This window comes from Seriola lalandi, unplaced genomic scaffold (genome assembly GCF_002814215.2).
Source record: "Seriola lalandi dorsalis isolate HSWRI2012SDOR001 ecotype SW California unplaced genomic scaffold, Sedor1 jcf7180002054579, whole genome shotgun sequence".
Taxonomy (NCBI): Eukaryota; Metazoa; Chordata; class Actinopteri; order Carangiformes; family Carangidae; genus Seriola; species Seriola lalandi.
This window is the reverse complement of record NW_019525132.1, coordinates 1,777,516-1,797,397: the sequence shown is the minus strand read 5'-3', so window position 1 is coordinate 1,797,397 and position 19,882 is coordinate 1,777,516. Positions and strand designations below refer to the sequence as shown.

The following is a 19,882-nucleotide window of genomic DNA, read 5'->3' as shown; positions in this document are numbered from 1 at the left end:
AGAGTCAGAAGCATTTCTCGAGATTAAAGGTCCCTTGCCTGGCTGTTGTTGAAATCTAAGCTTCATTTTAAATTGTAAATCCAGAGTAGTTGCACAACTCCAAATTTTGCAATGATCATATTTATTGCAATATGTTCTTAATACTGGCAGGGAGTTAGGGTCGAGTTAGGGTCGAGTCAGAGCAACCTACTCTTCAGACTTTCAAAACTGCTTTTCAGAAACCAAACTGTGACGTAACGGAGTGTACGTCCATCTTGATATACAGTCTACTAATTTTAGTTCCCACATAAAAATCGATGGACTTTCCCCTCAGCCAATGCTGAGGCTTTGAATGATGATCAATATATCAGATATTAAAATGCAAAAGCTGTTATACATTTTCTTTCCTGTGTATCAATCCAATGTAGCATTTACATATACAGACTTCATGTAAGCAGATACTTAGTGTATTCCCACATATCCTCAAGATGTTGCTTTGGGTAAATCAGACTGCACAACATTTATCGCTAGAGAGTGGATCTGGTCCAAGCATTTCCGGTAAAGTAAATTTTCTTGGCCTTTTGTTTCAATCCGCCCACCAGCATAATCTGCGCCAAAGAATGCATCAGTGCAGTTATGTCAACCAGATGTGTGAATTTGTTCCAATTTACACATGTGTGTGCCAAAGATGTTGTGGATGTGCGCTGGTGAATTTGACTAAAGCAACTGGAAGCATGGGGCACTAAGAAAGCTGCTATGTATAGTATGTGTATATTGATGTCTGCCTGAGTGAGTGATGTGAACAGTATGTTTTCAGGAAGTATATATGCTCTGCAGGACATGCTCTACTCTTGATCTGTTTTGAATGTTCAAAATATTTTGGTAGTTCTCCAGTGACTACTAATGTTACAACAATGTGCATCTGTGTTTGTGTAGGGATATGTGATAGATGGATAGATGGTGAGAGTGTTTGTACTTGTGTGTGGGACCCTGACAAGGAGTCATGTGATGCGGCCTCTCAATCGTTCCTTTGTTTTTCCAAAACGGGACAAAAAAGTAGAGTAGAGTAAAAGAAGACCATGATCACATTTTCTATTACAGCGTGTGTTGATGAGGAGCTGGGTTGTATTTATTTGCTGTCCGAACAAACATTTCTGCTCCAGCTGATGATCACCTGTAATCAAATCACCCTACACATTTTAGCATCTGAGTGAATGAGATCACACATATACCCTCTATATTTGATCTATGAAGTCTTCTGAACAATGGGCCTCATTCACCAACCACTCTTAAGAAGAAATTCCTTCTTAAAACTGACTTACGCACTTTTTAGGAAGATTCTGATGTTCACCAATGTTTTCTTAGTTGGGATTTGTTCTTAGGTAAGAACAGAATCTAAGCACACTCATGAGCACTGCTACGCACATTTGAGTGCTGACATGTTTGAACAAAATAAGTGGTTATTGCGTTTTCTACGGTTCTACAGTTATATTATAGGCCTATTATATTATCTAAATTACAATAATATTTTTGTCATTAAAATATATATTTTTTTAAATAACTTTTGTTATTTTACAAAGCATTATGGTCTTTTGAAATAAATGAACGCTATATTAACACTTAACCGTTCGTTTTCAGCTCACTTCCTGCAGCAGTACTTTCACTGCGTTTTGATTCCTTTGCTCCATCTTTAGATTTTCATATCTCTTTGTGGTTTCTGTCTGTGTCTGCACACGACCCTTCAGTTTCATGCCCTTTTACGGGCATTTTCGGGTGTTTACGTATGCTAATTGGGGCCAACTGGCACACGCTTTCATTTTACGAGGAGATTGGCACTCATTAATCTAAGAACACAGATGCGCACAATTCTGCAGTTTAAGAACACGTTCATGAACCTGACGTAGAGTTTTCTTAAGAATTTAAGATAATACTTAAGAAAATATTTGTGGATGAGGCCTACTGTCTTTATAACATCATCATTTACATAAATGCCTACAGTGTGAGCACACTGAGCAGCTGATTCCAGGCTCCAGACCAGAGCCTTCAAAACAGAAATAAACAATTTGGATCAGCCTTTCTTCCGTTGAACAATGTGTAAAGATATACTGTATCTGTGCAAATGTTCCCCAAAGTTCTGTTGATTATTTTCCCCACTTCTCCAACTCCACACACGCATACACAGTCCCCTCTCCAAAAGGGGAGGGGCTTTCCCAGAAGAACGTGGGGATTCCTTCCGCTTTATCTGTTTATAAACATCAACAAGACATGAAGCCTCCCAAGGATTATCTCTCTCGCTTTCTCTCCCTCTGTAGGACGTGGATATCTTTTATAAGAAAGCTTCAAACGCCATTAAATATACTGACCGCGAACTCAAGAGAAACAAAATGGGGAAAGTGAACGTCTGTTTGAAACGGAGTTACATTGCTGTGGCCAGTTTGATCGGTGTAAGTAGATATTTCTCTTTTAACAAGAAATGAAAGCCCTCTGTTGATAACAATTTGAAATTGTCATGTGACGTAAGAGGAATTTATATGTGTAGGTAGTGTACTATAAGCAGAGGTGGACAGAGTGCACGACTCCATTTGAAAGTATAATACAAGTGAAAGTTGTTCACATTTTTTTACTTGAGTTAAAGTACAGGCGTAGGCTGCTTACTTTTTAGAAATTTTAAAAAAAGTATCCAATTTTTTTAATGTCATCACATTGTTGTATTGCTCCACTTTCTAATTTACAGAACCGAATGACTCTGGAACAACCTACTGAATGCACTTGACTGACTTGTAGAATAAAAGGCTTGTAGAATATCCTATAGAAATTATCATAAAAACACAATTGAATCGGCCAATTTTTGTAAGCAGATTTGAAGTTTGGTCAAGATAAACACAGCAAACATTTTAAATGAAAGGAATCTTTCTTTATTGATGACATTTCTAACATGGACTTTACTCAAGTAAAGATAGTTGAAAAATGTACTCAAGTACCGTCCTATAGTAAATGTACTTCGTTACTGTCCACCCCTGATTATAAGCTGTCATTACACAAATTACACTTTATTGTAATGTCCTATGTATAATGTTTCCAAGTTGCTTGTTTTGTCTGGATAACAGTGAAAAATCCCAAGATATTCAGTTTACTGTCACACAAGACAAAGAAAAGCAGGAAATCCTCAAAACTGAGAAGCTTGAATTAAAATGTTTGAATCAGAATAGTTGCAGATGAATTTCTGCTGATGTTAAATAATGCAGTGTGTCGCTTCTGTTGCAGATTATTGGTGCTCTAATGTTGGCATACACTCTGTTCACCCACGGACATTTATACAGAGATGACAATGAGGTAATATTTATCAGTCTATCTTCCAGCTCAAATCTTTTTTTTCCTATCGAAAGTTTTTATTCTCACAGTATTTTCTTCAACAATACCACACAACTAAACACACTTAGCACTAAAAAAATGAGTTAAAGTCCAACTTTGAATCCACTTTGATCCTTTATAAGTTGGTGCAAAATATAGTATTCCAATTCACCAGATAGGGTGATAAGGTATAGCTCCAACTAGTCATCATTTCCTCAGTAAAAGTACTGGAATAATACTGCTTTCTGTATGGTTGATGTATGTCTAAACTGACCTCGACATTTCCAGTGATCCAGTTACAATGAAAACTGCAGGAACTAAAGACAGCAATTGAGACATATCAGTAGCATGCATGCTGACACTAGGCATCGAACTTTTTCAGTGTTCACTGAGCCCGTTGACCTGGTTCTCTGTCAATTTTCTCCACAGATAGAACCAGCAATATATGGCTCGTATGGTTTTTCCATTGCAACTCTGCTCTTTGCCCTGACTGGTTTGTTTGGTGCCTGCAAAAAGAAGAAATGGGCGCTGATATTGGTGGGTAAATAAAAAAACTAAATTTGTTTGGTAGTAGTAGTGAACAATTATGATCTACAACAAACCCTTTCACCTTTTCCCATGATCAAATTGCTCATACGTGTATATAAATGTGTGTGTGTGTGTGTGTGTGTGTCTGTGTGTGTGTGTGTCTCAGTTTGCAGTTGGAATGATCCTGAGCAGTCTGTACACAATTACGCCTGCTGTCATAATTGGACTGTTTAGGAAACCTCAGGTATTACAAAGTTGACTTTAAAATGTGTTGTGTTGTCCATTCTTGTATGGTGGCTTACAATTTTAATGGTGGCAGATTACCACTTGAAATTCACGTTAGTTTTTCAAACAGTGGGTTATTGATTTCACACCAAAGTAAACAAAATAGAATTCTAATTTCTAGCTGGCGATGTTGGATTTTCGAGGCTGAAATGACAGTTGCTAGCTGATTTGATCAGCTGCAGCTAGCTATCGTAAGCAAATGCTAATTCTACAAACTCTGTGAGCTGGTTGAACGCTCAATCTGTGTTTTTAAAGTTTCCAGCTGGTTCATTTTGAAATAAAAAGCCTCTGAAAGGGATTAAATGTGCACATAGTGGCTAAAGTTGCTCTTCCCTATCAAAAAGTCAGCATCGATTCATAAGGGTGGAAATAAAGAAACATCAGTGTTTTTTGAACATAGCCTATCCCAAATAATACAAAATGGCTAAGCCTGTGGATATAACACTAGGTTACTATAGTAGGTAGTATGTTAGCTAGCTGGCTATGCTAATGTTTGCAATTTACATTATGGCTCATAAACATAGAATTTAATCCATTCCTTCTGTTCTAGTGTTTTTGGTTTTGAGAAGGTAACACACAAAAAAACACCCTCCTACAAACTCAACTACCTTTTAATAAAAAGTACTTATTTTAATAGACAGAATATGTCAGAGGAATCAGGAATCTTGATGAACCTACATATCTGTATGTGTTTTTGAGATAAATTAAGCGAGTTGCATAAATTTCAGTCAGATGAGCCACAAATATTCAAAAAAAAGCATACATTAACATTTTCAAATAGTTTTTTATTCCTTGTAATTTTATATAACTTTTTTTTTTTGTTTGTGCAGGTGGTTGAAGAACTGAAGGAGATGTTCGAGGGTGGGGAACATTCGGGTCTTTTAAACGATGTTCATAGAGCCCACCTCAACAACACACAGATGGAAGTAGGTAACAATAGACCTCATACAAATACTGGTCATACAGATCACTATCCAGTATCATCACCTAGGCTGTTATATACTTTAGTCTAATATCTCATTGACTTGTTGTCCCTTTGACCGCCTCGCACATTAGTCATGGACTGTTTTGCTGCCGAAATATGTTTTTACCAGTGAACTTCATGTTGCCGAAACCACTTTGTGGTTTCCCTTTCCCCTATTTGTTTCCGCCACAGTACAGTGGAAATCTGATGACATATCATCGACTGATGTTTGAGTCACATTTTTTAATAATTTTTGGTCCTCTAATATGACTAACGTCTTTGCTAGATTTGTTATGTTTTAGTTCGATGATAAGCTTGTGCAGTAGAAAAAGAAAGAAAGTTTGGTCAAATCTGACTTGGAACACGTGTACAAACAAATGTCCAAGTTCAATCTTATTTTTATGGAGCACAATCTCATAGAGTAGCAGATGAATATGCTTGTAGAGGACCAATACAAAATGAGCAACTTTATTACGCTGTTACCACATATCATGAAATGTCTTGCAGCTGATGAGACAAGACTGAAGTTCTAGTGCATGGTAATCATCCGATCTGCCAAAAACATTGGCTCGGACAAGCCGTTTCTTAAGGCCCTGCTTTCCTGGAAGTGGATTCAAACAGAACGCACAGCCTCCTGGCACAAATGCACATAGGTGCGACAAACAAATTCCTCAGTAGCACAGACCTGACACAGTTCAGTAAATTTAACTGAACAGATTGTTAGTAGGAGGAATCTGGAGATGGGGTTGGGATTTTGCAGTTACAAAATCTCTTTATGCATTTTAATTTCCTCCTCTGTCTCAGTTGCAGTGTTGTGGACTGAGTCAGGGCTACAAGGAGTGGGGCAACGACATCCCAGAATCTTGCATATGTACTGAAGCGTCCACTAATCCATGTGTGAGTATGAAAGCATTTCTGTACCAAGCTTACATGGCTAATAGACTCTTATCTTGCCGTTGCATCACCTGTCAGCATTCGGCTAATGATTCATGTCTGTGTATTTCAGGTGGCAGTTCCTATAGACAGCCTACACTCTAAGCACAAGATTGATGACCAGCCCGTCATGGTTTATAAAGAGGTAACAACAACATTACAGTTAAAATGTTTGGTTTTATTTTTCATATTCTAAAACATAAGGAATATCCTCTCCTGCCTGAAATTCCTGCCTGAACTCTTATTAGATGGAACTACAAGTTTGTTTCATAGAACATATGAAAAGTTACATTGATGGATTCCCTCTCTCTCTTTCAGCCATGCCTTCCATACTTGATTGATAGATACGTTTTCCTCCTGAATGTGACTGTGGGCGTGTTGCTGGGACTCACATTACTCTTTGTATGTACTGTCGACCTCTCTGTCATGATTGTACCCACCCACTTTCCCATGTCCCCTTCATTTTTATAGTTTCTGGCTGATTTTCATAACCTGTCTGAACATTGCTCTCTTGACTGCCCAACTACCAAAATCCAGTATTGGGCAGATAAAATATGTATACACTCATCTGAGTCATCTTCAGTCAGCACTGTGTTGCTCAGAACAGTAGCAAGTGGACTTTTTTTTTTTGTCCAGGATTTCACCTCCTCGGGTGGGAAACGTGCTGCGAGATCTTGCTTGTGGAGGTTGTCAGATTTGTAATCTGCAGTTCATAGTCTCATAAACAAAGACTATACAGAGCACTGCTCTCTTTGTTGTAAACATGCAAATACATTATCTTTTATACAGTACTATTGGGAAAATAAAAGAATATTTTTTTAGGCCTTTTTGACTTGTGAGAGTAGGGAAAATTCAGGTCTTGTTAAGGATATTAATGATGGCTCTGTATTTAAATGGAATTCAGCCATTTTTTAATCTTAACTTGTTGTCATTAAAACCTGTCACCATGTGTGAAGTAAAGCCTATAGCTCACTTTGTCTTTCTGCTTTGCCTTTTCTGCCCCCTTCAGTCTCTTTCTGAAATTGCAGCTCTATTCAAAGCAACGCATTGGCATATGATGAAACAACAAAAGATAAGTAGGAACTAAAGACCCACCTCTGTTTCTCTGTCCTTTTAGGTTTTGTCAGTAGTGCTGAGTATTATCATCTTGTGTCAGCTGAACAAGAAGGAAGATATCCCTGCAGTGGTCTACAGTGCAAAGGCAAAAGCGGGCAACTACACCACTCTTACAGAGTTAATCTGATTTCATTGGTTTTTTCTTCGTGGCTGCTCTTTACACTGGTGAATATCATCATGTCAGCAAGTGAAAAAAACAGTGGGAACAATGGGATTTTTACAAGTGTATATATGTTTCTTGAATATCTAAATGTATTTGTTGTTCGGTTTTCTGTCTCTTTAAAACTTAGACCCTTTATTCATTTTACTCCTGCCTGAATATGCCTGTTTTTGAAATTCTCTGAAAATAGCAAGAAAGTGTTAAAAAGCATTCCCTTTTCATTGTGATAATCAAGAAAGATGATGAAAACTGAGATACATAAGCTACACATTAGCCCTGAATCCAGTTACAGAATAATGGAAAGAGATAGTTCAGATAGTTGGTATTTTCATCCCAGATTGAAATCGTAATTTCGCACATTTGATTGAAGATATAAGCCCTCAGCGCAGCACACATACAGCAAAATTAGACATTTTGTACCATATGTAAATAGAGTAAAACATTAATGTGAGATGATTGAAGACTGTGCGTTTAGGAAAGAATCACTCATGAAGACATGAAAGCAGAAACATGAATGTATTAGAGCTTTAGTGAGAATAATTGTATTTTAAAGTTTTATATCTTTTTCTGTATTATATTGTGCCAGATTTTATGTAAACTTTGTTGTTTTCAGTTTTTCTAAATTTTCTGTGTCATTTTAATTAAAGAAACTGTTTGAGTACGTGGGGTAGTTTTAAAGTCGACGCATATTCTTATTTTGACATTAATAATTTCATTTCTGATAGGGTGGGACACTTGCACACTGTCCAACCCAGCTGTCATGACATTGTAGATGTTGAAATGTCAATGAAATTTTTGAGCACTTAAAGGACTTCTCTTTCATTAAGGCTTAAAAGCGGAGGTTCAGAGTTCATTCTGGACTTCAGAAACTGCAACTGACAAAATAATCTCACCTCAACGACTTTAATAACTGTTCTGGAACTTTTGAATAATTAAATTCACAGCTAATTCACACTTTTTGTGGTTTCCTTAAGGGGCTGGATAAAAACGATTTGGGAGCACGGTGGAACCTTATGGTCAAGTTTAAAAAAAAAATAAAAAAAAAACAGCAGATAATAATTTCTTAAGTATAGTTGGTAGACAGCTAGGTTGTCATTAAAACATCTCATCATGTCCATGTCAAGATCTCTCTCACTTCATTTGCCTTGCCTTTTCTGCCCCCCTCAGTCTATTTCTAAAATTGCAGCTCTATTCAAAACTATGTATTGGCATCGGATTACGAAACAAAAGATGAGTAGGAAGTAAAAAGACCCATCTCTGTTTCTCTTTCCTTTAGGTTTTGTAATTGTAGTAATTGTAGTATTTTCATCTGGTGTGGGCTGAATCAGAAGGAAGATACCCCTGCAGTGGGCTACAGCGCAGAGGCAAAAGCAGGCAACTACACCACAACTCTATCAGAGCCGGCAGAGTTCACTTGATTTCATTGTTTTTGTTTTTCATCATGTCAGCATAAAAACATTGGAAACAACGGCAAATATACAAGGTCACATGGTGTATTTATGATGCCTGAATATACCAGAAGTTGCCTACAACATGTAAATATAATATGTATATATTATTTTAACCTGATTATATTTACACATGGTAATTAACATGTGTCTGCAGTGTCCACATTGAGATCTGATCACTCTGTCCAAGCTCAGTTCCAAGCTCCTCTCATTTGTGCAGGTCAAAAAAACCGAACTGTATGTAAAGTCATTCAAAGTAGCCCCACCTCAACCAGCTACAAGAGTAAAATACTGCTTTCACATGGTTTCATCAGAGAATACTTCTGTACTTTTATTTACATGGTATTAATACTGTTTGTGTTTTTTTTTTGTATTTTTATTTAAGTAAAGGATGTATGGACTTCCTCCACCACTGAGTTCTTGTTTTGCAGGCAGAAGGCCCCATTTCTGTTATTAGATATTATATTACTGGATTAGTATTACTGAGGCATTCATGTGTAAGCACGACTTTCATATTGGAGCTGGTCAAGGTGGGATGTCTAAAGTAGCCAAAAATGGAAACACTCAAGTACAACTTCCTCAACTACAGCACTTCAGTGAGTAATTAAACTAAGAAATGATTTGATTTCAAAATAAAAGCTAAGACATCAAAGGAACAAGAATCACATAGTTTATTCCTGCTATTTACAAAATATTACATAACTTCATTCCATAAAAAGAAAAAAACGGTGTATGACAGAACTAAAAATACCATACATTTAAGAACATATTAGAACATATATATTAGGCATTAATGGTTAAAGTGCACAGGTAGACATTGGATCTGCTGTTTCAGACGAAATTCATTTTTGACAATACATTAGTCGAGGAGACATTTCAACTGCGGGCAGGTCATGCAGCAAGTCGTATATGGAGCGATGTGGCATAAAGGCCTCTTCGGTGAGAGCGGCATCAGTTGCGAAAGTACAATCTCTGTAAGAATATTGATGACACATCTTCCTACAGGAGCCTCTCACAGCCTGTCTGCGGTGGCCTTGCCAAAATTTCTCCAAACCTTGAAATCAAATTTTGGAGGCAAAAAAATAATAATAATTGAGGATTTACTGGCATGTCTACTGAACGTGCAACCAAACAGAATCCCCTCTCCTCCTAATGGACACGATCATATATCTTTTACTCGCTACGTGTGCTTTAAGAAAAACTGAACGAGGTGATGAAGTTACAAATATACAATGTGCATAACAAGGCATCAAGACATTCTGGTATCCTAATGAGATCTTTGACTCATTCTTTTGTCTAACCTGATTATTTATCCAAGAAAATCATTGCTCAATAATAAATAAATCATTATATTTCAATCAAAGCACTTTGTAAACTCCGTTTAAGAAAGATGCTACATAAGGATTATTAATATTATTACTTATTCAAAGATTATTGGTTGCTTTAGTGCTGAAAATTCAACGTGTGTGCTTAAGACAAGTACAAATATATGTATGTTTGAAAGACATTGGTCCAGTTGACAACCAAAAATGGGTTTTGTGCATGTGTTTGAGATTGTTACGGACGGTAGACGTCATTGGATTATAATCTGCCTTTACGAACTCACTGATGCGTCCGAGTGTGAAGGCAATGGAAATAAATAATGTCAGAATATTATCCGGATACGATGACACTTACTGTAGATAACAGAATGCAGAGAAAAACAGATGGCTGATTAAAGCTTGGTAAGATATTCAGAATCTAAGGGCTAGGCCAAAAGGCGAGTGAAAATGTGATGATTACTAAAGATAAAGCTCATTTCATTAAACTGCATCGTTCAGTCATTTGAAATTGATCTATGCATGTCGATTACTTTTCAACATCAGTTACATGCATTAACACTTAGAAAATAATAATAATATATAATAATAATAATAATAATAATAATAATAATTTAACATATGTTGCTACAGCACAAATTAGCCAGGTTATGTTATACAGCCTAATGTGTTTACATGTGCAAATTCAAACAAGGTACGCTTGATAATAATTTATGTATGTATTAAATGTACTAGGTTACTAGAAGGCACCAGGAACATATCTGTTTGATTGTAGAAGAGCCATGAACTCCTGTTTTCGTCTTATCTGGCCCATCAGCTTGATGCTCATGACAAGTAAAACCATCTGGGGAGGGAAGCACAGGTCAGATTGAGGCACGTAATATAACATACCTGGTGACTGTCATTTTAAAGTAGGGCACAAGCAAACATATAAATGAAACACACATACCCAAAACACTCCACTTCCGAACTGTATACCCATCGCCAACGAGAATGCAAGCTTTAGTTCGGAGACATAAATCGGTAGGCAGGGCTGTGGGGGGAAAAAGTGCAGGTTTCAAGGTGGTGGCAAAAATAGTTACAGTGTGAATGAAGCAATAAAATCTGTGAGAAGCTAAGAGGTTTCTGCTCCAGCAAGCCTCTCTATTTTTTTCTAAAAGAAATCTCAATTACAATTTTTTTTTTTTTTTTTACCTCTTGATAAACATACTGGTTCTTCGGAGCCCCAAGTGTGGCGCTGCCCCGTAGTCGAATCTGGTGAGGAGAACAAAATCCCATTACATAATATGACAAAAATAGAATTCAGTCAATACTGGTGGGAGCTGGGTGCAACATAAATAGTATGAGGACAAATTAACATTAAAAGGAATAAAAAAGTTCCTTTGATATCATGGGTTTTCAGTTTCACAGATGTGGTCACCGTTCCTCTCGGTCGTGGAGACATTTGAGTTCCCAAAAGACAATGTGTGAGTGCAGGACCAGGAATCGTGATGAGTCATCTTCACTGCTTATACTCTGCTTATATAAAGGAAGATACTCACGCATTTTCCCGGATACTGACAGTTGCAGGAAGCAGGGATGAAAGAGCCCCAGTCTTTGTAGCCTTCGATAAGACCACAGCACTCAAACTGGAGGTGAGACACACACACACACACACACACAGACACACACACACACACACACACACACACACACACAGGCCAAATAAAAAGTAAATCCAAAACAAATAAACCTGAACAGAATGCATAACACAATATCATACCCAACAAGCACGTAAACATGTCCGCACCCATGAATGATGCATCCTTTCTTTGGATTCCTTTAATTTGCACAGGTTCTCCCACAGCGGGGCGATATACCTTTAAGATAAGACACACCTGCTTGCCCGGCCACACCCTCAAGACTATATATACTGCAGGTGTGGCTTCATTCGGGTTTGATTGCCACCTGAGTGTTGAGTGCGGTGTGTGTGTGTGTCTGTGTTGGAGGTTCCAGCTTTTCGTAAAATCCAACAAGTGTGTGTATGTGTGAAGGAGCTGGGTGCCTGTCTTCTTCGAGCAGCCTGTTATATCTCTGTCTTTTCAGGCAGTCTTCCATCTTACAGCAAGTGTGGGAGCTAGCACCTCTCTGTCTCATGAGGCCGAGACGGTAACCCTAAGCTAGCAGTAGCCTGCTTACGGGAGAGACGCGAGGGCTGAGCAGCTCTTTTTCTGAGTCATAACTCAGTTAAAGTTCACATCTCAGTCACATTATTTTCAGACTCTCTGTGGATGCCACTATCAATCCAATATCTATCAAACACATGTCCATAAATCTGAGTAAAAATCAAAGAAAAAGACTCATCTCAAACTTGCCAGAGAATCATCGTTTTTAAGATTTCTTCAGCATCAAAATGCTCCAGTGATAGTTGTCTGTACACACATGGGTTCACTACAAACTGCAACTGCTAATGGCTAATTCTGCATCATTTTAACAAACTTAAACAAATATATGCCTTAAAAAAACATGGCTCAAGATGTAGGCTGCAGCTAACTGACTCCATTGTAACATTATACTTCCTGTTCGATCCCACCCCCCCAAAGCGTTGTGGGAATTGTAGTTCCAAAACTTTGAGCAAACAGAAGTGAGATCTTTCCCCATCGACCGCCAGAACACAGCTCACTGAGATAACTGCTTTTATAAACGAACACACACCATTTAATTGCGTGTTGAAGAAGAATATCCTTGAAAGTAGCTTTACATCTATTTCCACTGCACTTTTGAAGAATGAGAGATGTATTATTTGCATTGTAAAATATAAATCCAAACCCAATGTGCATCAAGTTGAAAAAGCAAACAGTAGCTGCTTACCTCTTCTTGGATGCTGTACAGCAGGGTCCTGTTGGCTTTGCTCGTTCCACTGAGTGGCATCATGGACAGCAACTTTGCCTCCTCACGGACGACACGTTTCTGAGGAGGGAGAAAGCGCACTGAACGCTGTTCTTTGCGTATCAAGTCATACTGTCGTCAAACCTGCTGTTTAAATAGCTGTATTAATTAAGAATCATATCAGCTTGTAAAAGCGGGGTATTCAAGTACCGTACCTCATAGACATCTTGGTAACTCAGTGCTGTTCTGACGATTATTGTTTGACTGGCTGCGGCCATCCCAGTTGCATACTGTGCACACACACACACACACACACACACACACACAAATCAGCAACACTCAGTGAAAGAGGAGCATCATTTGCAGAAACCACTTTTGAACACATACACACACTGTCCTATACAGGTTAAAATAAAATCTTAAAATTATAAGAGTTGTAAGAATTGTGTACATGCATACACACACTGTAGTACAAAAGACACACAGCAGGTTTTTTTTACCAGAATCAAACACCATCTCTTTCCTTTACAGGCTCCAAATATACCGAGCACCGACAGCAGCAGGCAGCCGATCTCTATGACATACATTAACACTACAGAAACACTGGACACCAGCTGTGGAGAAAAGTAAGATAAGTGTTAAAGGGATCTTGTGTTTTGCTTTTGGCCCACACATAAAACAATAACTGTGTATCTGGGTAATACATTTTTTTAAAATCTAAGATTAAAGGATCCATGTAAGAAGTAAAGCTCATCTGAGATATTCACTTACACTCACAGCAAGGATAGCATGGCTACAAAAGAGGTCAAAGGTCAGGGTAAGCTACAGAGCGGCACCCTTAGCATGTGAAGATAATTCACTGTCTTGCCCAAGGACACTTCAACAGGCAGATGCTTGTTATCATGAGGGCTTGAACTCAGCTCAAGACAATATATATATATTTTCTTTTTTTTTTTTTTTTTTTAAAAAGCGGCTGCTGAAACGTTTTCAGGCACTATTGATGGAAGCCCGAGCAGGTCCATGCATTAATAATTCCGCAGCTGTACTTGGATATCCCAGCAACTCCTTTGCTCCTTATTAAAGTCTGACAAGACAAGGTTATTTCTGGCTCCAGTAAATAATATTATATTATTTTCATCCAGTCAGAAAAACATGAGAAATCAGTCTTACTTTGCCAGTTTGTATGAGGTCTCTGTGCCAAGTTATTGTCATTGTCAGCATGAAGAAGCACAGCGCCTTTTCAGTGGAGAAAGAAATTTGTTTAGACATGAAAGTGTTTCAGGATATAAAGACAGTGGTGGGAAATAAATATGAGCATCTCTAAATTCTTAACCAATCAATAGGTGTTATTTCGTCAGCCCTTTCAGGAAAAGTATCACCCCATATGTTTTTTAAAAGTGCTGCCTTTCGGTGAACTCGGAGGTGTCACCTGAGGAGCAGCAGTTCATTTAAAGAGCAGATGGAAGACAGCAGCACTCAGCCATCCAGGATACCTTCACAGGGCAGTAGTATCACAAACACAACTAGGCCTATACTGCATATGACTCCACACTCACAGCACACACAACACAAACACGCTGTGAACATTAGCAGCATGACAATAATATAGATACTGTCTGGGTGGTGAGGTCAGTTTGGGATGGAAAAAATGATGGTTATTCTCTGGAAATACAAATTATAACCATCCCTATGGCGTCTTTTTATTGCAGCTACCAGTGATTTTTCTTTCTCATCACTTTTTTTGTGTGTATCCCCTTTAAAATGTGCTGCAGATATTGCAACGTTGTAGGCTACATACATTACATTTTGATGGGGGCGGTGGGGGGGTCGCTGCAGCATCTCCCTGAGACAGACGTATTGTAGAGCACGAGTCTTGTTTAGGTTAATAATAGACTGACTGATGAATTTAGGTCAAATAACGGCAATAATTCAAACATTTAATAAGAGAAACGGGCCATATAAGGCGATCAAATAGGCCTCTTATCTTGAAGTGCATTCGAAAGCAGTGGTGTTTACCTACCATATGCACAGCATTGGTGAAAATAAACGGCCTTTTCAGGGTCGTTTTCTCCGCCACCACGACCACTGCGCTCCGCTGCATGCTGCTGCGTCTCTCCGGGGCGTAGAAGCAACCTTTCATAAAGCAAATATTTCGGCGACCACAGACCTGTGATGTTAACAGTAAAGGGCACCTATGAATCCGCACCGGACGTCACTGTGATGTGCTGTGGATGAGGGGTCTGTGCCGCCTTCAGGTGCCGTCGGAAATAGGGGAATCCAGAGGATTAGCGAACAGGAAACGGCTGTGATTAAACAAGTTCATTCCAGACTGATTGGTGTAATGGTCCCGAGCATTACGACCACCTAAGTCATATATTTAAATACTTTTTTTTTTTTGATTTCTTACATTTTTATTTTTTCATTTAACTGCTGAATGAAGAGCAAAAATCACACTGTACAACATGAAGGTGTAAATACTGTTTCACCTTCTTGCTAATTGTTATAAAAGACGTCGAATGTCGATGTTGAATCTAAAAATACTCGAATCATCTCATTCAAAAACTGCAGAGGTCTGCAGAACTCTCATATTTACAGTGGTGGAATGTAACTAAATACACAATACTCAAGTGCTTACCTATTTTATATTATACTGTACTTTATACTTGTAAATTACTTTGCAGGTCCAAATAGAATATTATAATTTATTATTATAGATTGAATTACCCAACAAATACTAAGTAGTTAATATTAGCCCCACCTTTACCATTAACTACATGCTTTCATATTAATGCATAAATGCACAAAATCAATAATTAATATATATATTATTCTGAAATGCGCCATTCTGCTTAATACATACTTTTACTTTTTTACTTTAAGTAGGCTAAATTTTGATAGTAATATATCTGTACTTTTACTTTTAAATGAGTATTTTTAGACTGTGGTATCTGAATTCTTCTTACACAAAAAAGGAAAAAATGGAGCACATGACCTCACTGTCCTAATACAGCCTGTAATAGGAAGCTAGTCTTCATGCTGGCTTCCTCATTTTATTCAGCTCTTGAATAAACTAGGAAGCTACTCTTTCCAACTGCCGCCTATCAATTTGAAGCCTCAGTTATGTTGTGTCTGTGTCATAAATCATAATCCACCAACCCTTACTATTTTTAATCTCCATGTGTCCATGCTAACAGCACAGTTAGGATTCTAAAGCTTCAAAAGATCCTAAATGCGTCTGCGCTCTTCACTGTACAGGACACAGACAGGAGTAGCTATGAAGTGTGGCTATTTGAACAGTGCATGGTGCTAAAATTAAGACATTAACATGAGATAAATAAAACATCAATAATATATTTTGGACGGATTTACAATTTCATTCAACCACAAATGAAGAAAGAACTTATATCCATGTTAACAGTCTTTTTTTGACCAATGTTATAGACAAGCTGCTGTAACTCTGAAAGCACAAATGTACTAATTGGAAATATGACAAATATAGAAACTGTTTATTCATTTCTTTTTAATTCATTCATTAAAGGAATAAAACAAAACATGTTTAAAACGGCCATAAGAATTCACTGCACCTGTAACTTGATGTTGGCCCCTCAATAAACTGCTCTGCATGAAATATCACCTGAATAAGTTCATGCTGAATTTTTTTGGCTGTACCACTTTATTTGAAAAGATTGTCATGCACTTTGTCATAGTTAGTAAATTTGGGAATATTAAACAGGTTTCAAAATGAGTTTATGCGATGAACAGAGTTCCTGTCAAAAATGACTGCATTTCCCATGATCCAACTGTGGTAATGGGGCTGGGCTACTTTCCTAGGACAGGTAGGGCGGGTTTCTATTGTTACCACAGGTGCTGTGAGGCTGTAAATCAGAAAGAACAGGAAAAACTGATGAGAGGACACAAAGAGAGCGAGGAGGAAGGAGAAGCCAGTGGAGACACGTGAGAAAGATCAGCAGGTGGATTGGACAGCAAACCTGATTATAGACAAGCATTTTTTTTTTTTAAATCCTATTTTATCTAAAGGAAGTTCCCTTTTTTTGACAGATAACTAACCAGAACCTGGGCAGGAGGACAAAAAGGATGTATTCATGCTTTCTTTTGCTGCAGGTCATAAAGTGGGTCAACACCTGAGAAGGAGCTGAAAGGAGCAGCAGAACTGAGACAGTTTTGTCCTTCTGAATGAGCACTGACAGAGGGGAGGGACAGGCTGAACTGGCTGGAGACATTAGACGGACAGAATGCTGAGTTATAAAGAAAAAGCTTTATTAGCTTTTATTTAGAGGATACTGGAGAGGTAAATGGTTTCTAACCTGTGAACAGTACCATTTTTACATCTTGACAAACAAACTTAAACTGGTTTCACAGGCTACATGCGGACTAATTCAACTAAACTGACCCTGCTGCTGGAAAAACAGCCTGCTGACCGACTGTAGCTTTCACTGGAACCAGTGGGAGTTCACATACTTTCTTTCCTATGACCCAGCATTTTAAATTCTTATTCAAGCATAAAGATAACCCAGAAAGTATAGGAAGGATCATTTCCTCCACTCTCACACATCCAGAGATAGAGACGCATCACTCCACTGCAACTCCACCATGCAGACCCCAGGACCCGAGCACGATGACTCTTTTGATTTCCTGTTTAAGATCATCCTGATCGGAGACTCTAACGTGGGGAAGACCTGTGTGGTTCAGAATTTCAAGTCAGGGATTTTCACAGAGAGGCAGCAGAACACCATCGGAGTGGACTTTACTGTACGAACCCTGGACATCGAGGGCAAGAAAGTGAAGGTTAGTGCTGTGTGTGCAGTGGACATGAAAACATATGTGCACCTGGAGTGTTGTAGATCAGCACCCCAACAAAACACCCGTACACAAGCCTTTTTTTCAACAAGCAGCCATAGTAGGGAGTAGATTCAGAATTTCTTCATCAAAACGCAGTAAATGCTGTCGTCACTGCAGCCATGAACAGCTTTAACAAGAGTGTCAGAACTCATGGGGCCTTCCAGCATGTGACTACAGGTTGCAGTAAAGGTTTGGCATTAGAGATGGATAAAGGACTACAATAAGTCAGTGATGCACATAATCTGCAGGTCTTAAAAGAGCCTCGAAAAACATTGACATTAGTGACCTCAAAAAGGCCTTAGATGGTTTAAAAAAAAAAAGTCTGAATTATAAAGGTTGTTATTATAAGGGCTGTCAGGACACGTTACGCACTTACAAGCTGAACCTGTAGCAAGTACTGTCACTGCTGTTAGCCACAACAGCTAGGAAGCTCATAATGGGCAAGTGTCAAGTTTAGCAAAATGTTTTTAAATTAACTTGAATTAATGAATCATTTTTAATTGGTTGACCCATCCATCCATTGTATACCTGGCTTGATGTCACATGAATTTAATTAACTGTATCATTAGGAAATATTGTTTTATGCTGTTGGGAAGTAATTTAAAAATGTGATGAATCATCCTAGGCCTATATGACAGTGAAAAGGGTAATTAACTATTTAATGTGGTATTAAAAACTATTAAATGTAATGCTGCAGGAGCCCTAATTATGCTCCGGTGATGCCTGATACATGCCCCGATCCTCATCGTGGGTGTTGTAGAGTCAGCTGGTTCTGACAGGGACAGGCTGCACAGCATGGCCGCAGGCATTTTGATGAAATATTCAATGAAAAGTGTGAAAAAATGAAGCCCATGGTGTGTCTAAAAGGAGCAAAACAAATGCAGGTTCAGTTGCACATAATAGCCTTTTCTAGCTCCAGGAGTAACTACAGTGAAGGGTGTCCTTTGCTGACAGTGTCAGTTAGACTCAGTTCCAAAAACAAGTCAGACCAGCTGCTCACATGAAGAACTTGTTCTTCAGGTTTCGCTACTCGAGTCTTCGTACGACAGACAAAAATAAAGGAATCACTTCTCTGCAGGGTCATTAAACTACAAAGGGAACTAAATGGTTTGGGTGAACTGTGATTAGTGGGCACACACATGCACTGCAGTAACTGCTACTCATGATACTGTCAGGTATGGGAGGTAAGGTAAACCCTAACCCTAACCCAGAAAGGTCAAATAAACTCAGTTTCTGTACTAATATACCAAAATCTAGTTTCATTTTTGATCTGTCTGTCTGTATAACTCTCTATTTGTCATAGCCACGGGGGGAAAGACACAGCCTGTCACACACACACACACACACACACACACACACACATACACACACACACACAAACACACCCACAGCAACTGTATTGTTCTGGGGACAAGTCAGTTAGATGACTGCAAGATAAAAATTCATGGCATGCGTTCTCTCAACAAACATGCCATCAGGTGATCTTGAACGCAGGAAGAAATGTTCCATCAATGCGTCATAAATCCTGCAGCATTAATGGTTATGTGGAGTAATGTTGAAGGTGACCGCCCCTGACATCTGTACTGAAGAAGATGAATTTCAGTTTTGATCACTGTTTTCCTTGAGTGTCACTGAAAGTGTTTGACAGTCTAAAAGAATTATATTTTTCAGTAACTCACAGCATAAGGTCATTATAAAGTTGTAAAAGTAACATAATAGAATTAATTACAGTTGAGTGTTCAAATGAGTCAAATGATGAGCTCCTGTTTTCTCATTTGAGCACACTCACATTTCAAGGCCGAGGTTGAGCAAAATTGAGAGCCACCCAATATTGAGAACAGTTCACTTTTGTATTTCTAGTGCTACAAGAATTGCTAATGCTAGGTTTTAATAAACCTAAGTAGTTGTGAGTTATTTTGTTTATTTTGCTTTGGTTACTTTAAGTCACTACTACCAACAGACCACTGCTAAAGAAAATCTGTTTTAGCAGCTTTATGAGTCAAGAGTTTTTTTTTGTTCTTATTCAAGAAATATATATATATATATATATATATATATATATATATTTTTT

The 19,882-nt window shown here is 38.2% G+C and overlaps 3 protein-coding genes across 3 annotated transcripts in view; 2 read left to right on the top strand and 1 right to left on the bottom strand.

Annotated features, from left to right (window-relative positions):
* Positions 1-2,230: 2,230 nt before the first annotated feature.
* LOC111663641 (tetraspanin-8-like) lies at positions 2,231-7,977 on the top strand. Its single transcript, XM_023417912.2, has 9 exons — positions 2,231-2,423; positions 3,244-3,312; positions 3,760-3,867; positions 4,025-4,102; positions 4,974-5,069; positions 5,912-6,004; positions 6,114-6,185; positions 6,359-6,442; positions 7,158-7,977. The coding sequence occupies exons 1-9, from the start codon at positions 2,364-2,366 to the stop codon at positions 7,281-7,283; spliced, it is 786 nt and encodes a 261-aa protein (XP_023273680.1). The 5' UTR covers positions 2,231-2,363; the 3' UTR covers positions 7,284-7,977.
* Positions 7,978-9,416: 1,439 nt separating this feature from the next.
* Positions 9,417-15,242, bottom strand: LOC111663631 (tetraspanin-8-like). The gene is made up of 9 exons (XM_023417896.2): positions 14,972-15,242; positions 14,122-14,187; positions 13,452-13,565; positions 13,167-13,241; positions 12,934-13,032; positions 11,625-11,711; positions 11,278-11,337; positions 11,033-11,116; positions 9,417-10,927 (listed from the first exon to the last, which is right to left on the bottom strand). The coding sequence occupies exons 1-9, from the start codon at positions 15,089-15,091 to the stop codon at positions 10,823-10,825; spliced, it is 810 nt and encodes a 269-aa protein (XP_023273664.1). The 5' UTR covers positions 15,092-15,242; the 3' UTR covers positions 9,417-10,822.
* A 1,617-nt stretch (positions 15,243-16,859) lies between these two features.
* The window catches only part of LOC111663626 (ras-related protein Rab-19-like), a 6,505-nt gene continuing 3,482 nt past the window's right edge, over positions 16,860-19,882 (top strand). Inside the window, exon 1 of the mRNA XM_023417891.2 lies at positions 16,860-17,757. Coding sequence (XP_023273659.1) covers positions 17,563-17,757 — 195 coding nt within the window. The 5' untranslated portion in view covers positions 16,860-17,562. The remainder of the gene's footprint in view (positions 17,758-19,882) is intronic.